At 28.1% G+C, this 9116-nt stretch overlaps 1 protein-coding gene across 1 annotated transcript; it reads left to right on the forward strand.

Moving 5' to 3' along the window:
- Positions 1 to 6799, forward strand: LOC140667346 (facilitated trehalose transporter Tret1). The gene is made up of 5 exons (XM_072895204.1): positions 1 to 309; positions 3908 to 4437; positions 4632 to 4937; positions 5340 to 5542; positions 5758 to 6799. The coding sequence occupies exons 1-5, from the start codon at positions 228 to 230 to the stop codon at positions 6050 to 6052; spliced, it is 1416 nt and encodes a 471-aa protein (XP_072751305.1). The 5' UTR covers positions 1 to 227; the 3' UTR covers positions 6053 to 6799.
- The last annotated feature ends 2317 nt before the right edge of the window (positions 6800 to 9116 follow it).

A 9116-nucleotide genomic window follows, 5' to 3' on the forward strand; every position in this document is an offset into this window, starting at 1 on the left:
GGCCCTGGTAACAGATTGTTCATTTCGCATCGAGCAGCTTTGCGATGTCCGAAATGTGGCCTGCGACTTTTCTTCGTCGTTAGTGTATTTTGTGTTACTGAGAAAATCGAGGGTAAAAAGCAAACAAAACGTGTCAAAGGCGATCGTGAAACGAGATTATCGCCGAGTGTCGCAAACATTGATCTTTCTGCTTCAAAGCCCTCGAAGGAGTAGCCTGATTCACGAAGATGGAGGGCACCGGAATGATTAGCGGTGCTCCTGTGCATCAGGAAGGCAAAAAGTTATGGCAGTACCTCGCATCCATTTCCGGTACTTGAACAACTGTATATATTAATGTTCCTCGTATTTTTTTAGAATATAAGAGATAAATGATCGATCGGAAGAAGCACGATATTTAGTTTGAGCGATTAAACAGAAGTAATTTAAAATTTATGTATAATTTTACTGATTCAAATGTTTATGATTTACACTTATATGTTAATCCTTGTACTTGAAATTATCTTCATTACATTAATTACGCATATCATATATATTTAATAAATAATCTATCGAACGTGCGGTAAATATATTTAAACTCCATTTTCATTATTTACTTATAAACTAACTTGCTCGAAGAGAATATTATATCAAATTGTATATAACGGCATATATAAATGTGCACCCATATTATAAATCATATATATATATATATATATATATATATATATATATATATATATATATTAATAATATTTCATCTCTGTAATCAATTCATTTTTTAATTTACATATGTTTCAAATATCTAAAATATTAATAATGTTATTTTTAATATGTTTCTTATAATTTAATCTCAATACGCTTTTATAAAAAAAGACTTGTTCTTATATGAAAATAAATAGAAATTATCTTAATACAGATTATAAAAAGTATAAATTGCTTGTGTCTTTTCTGAACATCAAAAGTTTAAAGTTCATTAAAAAATAATGTTTTAACTTTATTAAAAATGCATTCTCTCTCTTTTTCTCTTTTTAAAGAAAAAATAATTAATATAAAATAGGACATCTTTTTTATAAGATTAGTTTTTCTCTATTTTAAACATTATGTATATACATATATATAATTTGTTCTTATAAATAATAGAATAAAATAATCTACGAAAAAAATTACCAATTTGAAGCTCTAAAATATTAATATATAATTTAAATTAAACATAAAAATGGCAATCAAGAGTTAACGCGGGTGAAGGGCGTAAAAAAACTTCTTTCTCAATCGTGTTGAATGTAAATCTTCTATATTTTCATACGTTTCGGACTCTGTTTTTAAGCCTTCTGTAGTGACTTTAACAAATAAAAGGATAACTAAGGTTTTACTGTCGCTATTTCAATTGTAATTATTGTCCCTTTATTTGTTAAAGTCACTGAAGAAGGCTCAAAAACAGAGTCCGAAACATATGAAAATATAGAAGATTTACATCCAACACGATTGAGAAAGAAGTTTTTTCACGCCCTTCACTCGCGTTGGCTCTTGATTACCTTTTTTATGTTTAATTTAAATTATATATTAAAATCAAATAATAATTAAATAAATATTAATAAATAATAATATTAAAATCAGATTAGAGAGACCAAGTTATTACTTCGTGATATAATTGCTTATTTAGATAGTATCAGTTTACTGCAATGCGCGTATCCAGTCGATAATCATTAATCGTAATAATCGTTATGCTATTATCACGATTAATAATGTGTTATCATGTGCGCAATTAGTTGATTTGACTGTAGGAAACATTGGCATTTTAAACTTTAATACTTTAATAATTACTTGTGCGCGAAAATTGTTATCTTCTTAGTTTTAAGCTTTAGATTTTTTGGAAATAGAATTGCGGTAGAAAGTCCAGATATTGCATATTTCTGTTGTTTATTAAATTATTGGTTTAAATTATAAATTTATTTATTATAAAATGTATATATATATATATATATATATATATATATATATATATTTCTACCGCAAGTATCAAACTTCTTAAGAAATAAATTTTAAGGCTTTAAAAGATTTTAAGAAAACAATATCAAGATATATTACTAAATCTATCACTAAATCTATCTATCACTCAACAATCTTATCTTATATATATATATATATATATATATATAGAGAGAGAGAGAGATAAGATCGTTGAGAAATAGATAGATTTAGTAATATATCTTGATATTGTTTTCCTAAAATCTTTGAAAGCCTTAAAATTTACTTCTTAAGAGGTTTGATACTTTTATCTATCATGTATAAGCGATCAAACCTTTTAATTGTGAAAAAAGATAATAACGTTATTAACGAGATAAAATCTTATATTTTTGATTATTTACAAAAATACGTCTTTTGCACGCTTATTTTTTAATTTACACACAACTTGTTTTATGTACACATATTTTTTACCTTACGTAAATGAGGACATTTTCATTCTAATAGCAGTTAAAACACATAAGAGTATGGTACAAACTATTAAAAAATTATGTTACTTATTATTTCTGATACTTTCACAAAATGTTTTATACATAGAATAACAATGAAACATTAATAGCATAAATACTAAATGTTTGATAATTTTATATATGTGTGTAAATTTAAATTTTGCTACTTCATTACATTATTCACAATTTGGATATCTGCTTGTATCTTATTATATTAATTAAATTTCGCCCGCAAGTATAATAAAAGTGATAAATTTACGAGAAAAAAAGAATATTATAAATGTGCGCGTCTGCAGACTCTCCTTTACAGTTTCATGACTTTCCTATAAAATTATAGTGAAGCCTCGGTTTTATCAGGGACCTTTTATTAATAAAAAATTCCGTGCCGAATAAACTCTTATTTCGCTGCAGAAACCCAACGACGGTCGTAATATTTTATTGAAATGAGGGTCGCGTTTTGCCCCGAGATGAAAGATGTCCTTGTCAGAGCCATCCGAATTCAATGCAATGTAATTTACACACATATATTTCTGATACGAGGCATATAGATTTCAGTTCTTAAAGAACAGTGAATTTACTGTTTCACATGATTACATTCTACGAATTGATCCATATCATCTCTGACAGATTATAATAAAAAATATAATGCATCACTGTTTTTTCGTGGCTATTACTATTAAGTTGAATTGAAATTTTGCTGTTAACCGCGATAAAATAATTCAACCTTGCTGTCTGTCCTACCACGCACATCACATAATCATTTCTAATGTTCCACGATTATCTACGAGTATCAATCGCATAGAAAAAAAATTTTAAATATAATACAACTATTCAGATTGTCAAGAATGTTCGTTATTGCGAATATTGTCGTTATTTGGCAATAATGTGATACAGTAACATTATTTTAAATTGTTTTAATCAAACTTTTATTATGTAAAACATTATATGAAAGAATGGATACTAATAACTAAAGAATTGATAAAATTCTATTCGTACATCTTATCAAAAAAAATATACTGTTTTTGTGAGATAGATGATAATTCTCATGTTTCAAATGGGTGCAACGGTTTGAATGAATAGACTGATAAGATTGACCTAAATGTGTAGGTGCCGGAAAACATAAAGTTCTCCACCAAACAAATGAGATAAATATATTTAATCCTAAAACTTCTAAATGTCTAATATTAAAAAATAATTGTACATTCTTCATTTAAAAAGTAATTTTACAAACAATATAAATTGTAATTTTGTTAAATTTATGGTAAAAGTAAATAAAAATTATTCGCTTTATCCATTTATCCTTTCAAACATTATTAATCTAAGAATATTAAATTTTGAGTATTAAATAACCATAATAAAGCTTTTTAATGTAATTCATAATATTAACTTTATATAAAGTTAACATCAAGGATTGATATTAACTTCTTGGTATTAACTTTATATTTAAATCTCTTAAGCTGCCTTAATGGCCGTCGGCGTGGGCAACGCTCTGGCCTGGACGTCTCCTGTTCTGCCCCAGCTATACGAACCGGATTCATGGCTGGTCATTACCAAGGAACAAGGATCCTGGGTGAGCTCATTGCTGGCTCTGGGAGCAATGTTGGGCGCCGTTCTATCCGGACCAATGGCCGATAAATTTGGTCGGAAAAAATCGCTTCTTTTGCTGACAGCTCCGTTTCTTCTATCCTGGGTCATCATTATATTTTCCTCCGAGCTCTGGCCGATCTACGTAGCCAGGTTTATTGTGGGCGTCGGCGTCGGGGCGGCTTGCGTCCTCGTACCGACTTATATCTCTGAAATTGCGGAGACTTCCACCCGAGGCACTCTCGGTGCCATGTTCCAGCTATTTCTCACAGTTGGAATTTTGTTGGCCTTCGTGCTTGGAGCTGTCGTGAGTTACACGGCGTTCGCTATCATCTGCGCTCTTATTGTGATCGGTTTCTTTGCTTCCTTTGTATGGATGCCAGAATCACCAGTTTGGCTAGTGGTAGGTCGAATCGATGGATTCTCTTTCGAATTTTACCTTGTTATTATTTTTTTATATATTTATTTCTCACGTTTTAATATTAAACAAGTCTATTTAATATCTAAGAAAATAATTGTAATAATCAATATATAGATCAAAATGATCAAATTTCTCGTCAATGAATAAAAATGTGAATATGTCTCGAATTTTTGCAGAACAAAAAGCGAAAACCGGAAGCCGCATCGGCGATGACAGTCTTCCGGGGAGATTCTTACGATCCATCTGAGGAACTCGCACAGATGCAGCGGGAGGCTGAACAGGCAGCGTTAAGGAAATCGAGCATATTCGATCTTATACGCACTCGGGCGGCCAAAAAAGCTTTGCTCGCTTCGTTGGGAGCTATGTTCTTTCAACAAATGTCCGGCATAAACGCAGTAATCTTTTATACTGTTACAATTTTTCAGGCATCCGGAAGCTCGATGTCGCCGGAACTTGCCTCTATTGTCGTAGCAATCGTTCAGGTACGCTTATTGATATTTACTTAGCATAAAAAACTTCTATGAAAAATATTATGTCTTTAAAGCATTTTATTTTACCTTGAGACATAGAATATATCAGACAATTTTTCTCTCAAACAAAATCTTTTGATTAAAATTATTCTTTTTCAAAGGATTATTTTATATTTTATTCTCTCCCAGCAATTTGTCGAACATGAATTTTTATGAATTGTACATAAGTACTTATAATCTCTTGTGCAATTTTTATCTCCAAAATTTGTTTTTTTGCGATTTAACTACACGATAATTGTAATCAGCGTGATATATATCTGTGATGTATATATGTGTATCCTTTTTTTTGCAATTATTGTTAATTACTTAATTTTCGTGGATGACGATGTTTTCTTGAAATGTCGTTTCTGGTAGACGGTGATGTCAGGTGTAGCAGCTATAATTGTGGATCGTGCAGGAAGGAAACCATTGCTTATATTTTCTTCAAGTGTTATGACAGTCAGTCTTGTAGCTCTTGGTCTGTACTTCAATATTAAGGCAAGCGGAAATGACGTCGGTAATCTAGGTTGGCTGCCACTTACATCTCTGACGTTATTTATGATCTCCTTCTCTATCGGGTAAATTTTGTAACGAAGCATTTGCATTTTTAAATGGTCTGGTTATAACATTCATTGCATGTTATAAATATTTAATTTGATGTCTTAAAAACAATTGTATAAACTGATTATTTAGATTTTCTCGAAATTGTAAAAATTATAACTGAAGTGTCTACATTACAATAAACATAAAAAATAAAAAATAAATCAATGACCACATTACGTTTTATGCGCAGGATGGGTCCGATACCGTGGATGCTGATGGGTGAATTATTTCCTGCAGAGACCAAAGCGGTCGCTTCCGGTATTGCCGTGATGTTGAATTGGTTCCTCGTGTTTCTGGTAACAAAGACTTTTCCGGCAATGAACGATGAATTAGGCGCGGACGCGACTTTCTGGATCTTTGCCAGCATTATGGTAGCCGCCACTGGGTTTACATACTTTATTATACCGGAAACTAAGGGGAAAACTTCTCAAGAGATTCAGGAGGAGCTACGGGGCAATGCTAGCTTCAAAACGACAAATGCTTGAATAATTAAATTTATTTAATTAAACGCAAAAATTCTCGCACTGACGTATATTACGACTGCCGGGTTAATAAAAGAATTTATCAAAGTAAATAATAATTTAAGACGTTTAGCTAAACTTTAAAGATAAGAAGATCTTGGCGCAATGTGAGGAGATACGTATAAACAAACAAAAAAGAAAAATAAAAATTTAAAATAAATATCAAAGTTGTTGAGAAGAAAATGTTAACTTTACGAATAATTTATCATCTTCTTTACTACTTTGTTCATAGATTACATAAATTTCAAGTTTATAAACTTTTCATTCATGTTTAAATACATTATTGTCATAAATCTTTGATATAACTTCTGCTCACGTAGCTTTATTGACATGCATACAACATACAAAATTTCATGCATTTATATGCATACATGTTCTCTCGTTAATTGCTATTTAAATGTATAATATATTATATAAAAAATTATATATATATATATATATATATATATACCTCATAGACTGTGACTTGTCACTTACATTGTGATCATCTATCATAGTAAAATATATTGCTGATGGTCGTATATTATGATATCTGTATAGCATTTAGGTCACAGTTATCAAAATATTACTTAACAGTTTTTTATTTTAGTTAGCTAAAATATATCGATATATATACGCGCATTTATATAGTATAACACAAGTTAATATAAATAAAAGTAACGTTTTATATATTTATTATAAAATGTTTTGTTTTAATAATAAATTTAATAATATTTTTTGCAATATTTATTCACATTTTTATTTCCTTTGTTACTTAATTCATTCTTTTTGTAGTCATAAAAATAGCCTAGGATCTAGAATAAATACATATTTTCTAAAGCAATTAGCAATTGCCATTAATCGCATTCTTTCTGTGCAAATTATACGCAATAATGCACGCTATTATCTAGTCTAGAATACGATAAATATCTCGAGAGTTCTATCCTGCTCTCGAGAATGGAAAAATTTTTAATGCTGCTAGCTACTAGGTGCGTCTTACGATCGTTATTTTTTTCTCATTGGTGTCGTGTTCAAGTATCTTACGGCGATAACACAGATTGCGATTGAAGCTATCAATGACTATTTAACGACTGTTAAGATTAAAGCTGTAAACAATTTAATGCGCGCGCGCAAATGGAAATTTAATTTAAATTTATTTTTATAACTCGTATCTTTATCTGTAACATTTAAATTTCATAGCAATGTAATAATATAAAGTTGACATAGAACAGAAAACTATGTAATCTTAATTAATTAATTTGCCGTTAAAAAATTTCTACATCGACTACAAAAGAGTTATAAAAATAGTTATATGCGCTATATATTTGATTAAAAAATATATTTTTTCTGTAGCAAATATATTTTTTACCTTTTCAAATTAATTAAAATTATTTGAAGCAACAATTTTTTTAAGATTTTTCATTTTTACAGTCCTCTTTATATTACATTTTATTTTTGAAATAAATTCTTTATCACGGACAGACAATGTCTGTAAACATGGAAATAGCTTTGACAATTTTCTTTGATAATAACTTTGATATAAATGTTTCTTTTATTTTTCGCATTTGATAATTTGCAAAATATGTAATTAAAATTCATTCATTTATTTTGAATATATTTTGAAACAAATATTTAAATGAATGCTTCGTTTTGTTGTTTATTACTTGAAATATTTAAATAGAAAGTTACTACTTTTCATATATTTCATGCGTCATACACTTTACGCAAAGAGAGATTTGATTGTAATCATAATCTTGTGATATTACGTACAATTTTGTATCTTCTTTAATAAGACGCATTGATAAAACATTGATTCTTGAATCAGCTCTCAATTTAATTTCTTATTTCGCTAAGGTTACCATAGAAAGGGCAAAGTTATCATATAGCTGAAAACTAACAATAGAAACTAGAAAAAAATGTGATTGACATTAATTTGTGTGGTAGAAAAATTTCATATTTTTCAATATTTATAATTATTGATAATTCTTTATTGAATTAATTTTGGAAGAGATTTACTATATCAAAAGACATATTTTAATCATATAAATAATTATTATAAATAATTATTGCAATACAATTTTAAAATTCAGAAAATATTTTACGTAAGAGATATATAATAAAAAAATCGTATTATAAGAAGTTACTTATTGTTGAAAACATAAATAAATATAAATTAAATTTCTACAATGTAAATAAGTGACGAATCCTTTCATTTTCCAGTAAGTTTAAAGCAAGTTTTACTTTTTAACATGAGTTTAATGGCCAGCTTAATTCTCAAAGCACTTAGCATTGGAAAGCTGGCGACATAATGATTTTTTATAAAAATAATGATTTCTTATAAAATTTTTATTAAGGTAAAAGATTATATTTATAGAGTTTCGAGGAATAATTCTGTATAATAGGAAACATCTACAGATATATCTTTTAAAATTATTTATAATGCTAAGCTGAAAATGCTTTTGTTATTATTTAAAAAAGAATAATATATTATTTTGTCTGCTATTTTTGATATTATATTTACATTTTATTCTTGAGACTTGTACGTACTATAAAATTGACATTAATATAAACAATTTAAAAAAGTAATTATTTACTATTAAGTTTAATAAAAAAAATTATATATATTAAAACAGAATTTTTAGTAGCAAAAAAAATAGATGTTATGTAATTCATAGTTATTAACTAATATTTCTATCTTTGTATGTACTAGAATTCAACCTTTTATTAAAAAAGCTGTTGAATCTAACAATAAATTTAAAAATTTGAATTCAAAATAAATGTTTTTTTTTAGATTTAATTAAAACTATTTATTTAAAACCAATACTCAAGAAATATAAATTAACTCTTTTTTACTCATTGAAACAATAAAAAGAGTTGCCACAACAATAAGATAATTTTTCTATAGATATATAAGATTAATTGTATACCTAGTTTAAAATTACCACATCAAAAAATTACCACATACAATCTTTTAAGGATAGATTCTCTGGCTAACTTGGAGATAATTTTTTTCCTTAGCGAAAATATTGAGGCATCAATAATTTTCAAG

The sequence above is a fragment of the Anoplolepis gracilipes genome, chromosome 6, assembly GCF_047496725.1.
Source record: "Anoplolepis gracilipes chromosome 6, ASM4749672v1, whole genome shotgun sequence".
NCBI lineage: Eukaryota > Metazoa > Arthropoda > Insecta > Hymenoptera > Formicidae > Anoplolepis > Anoplolepis gracilipes.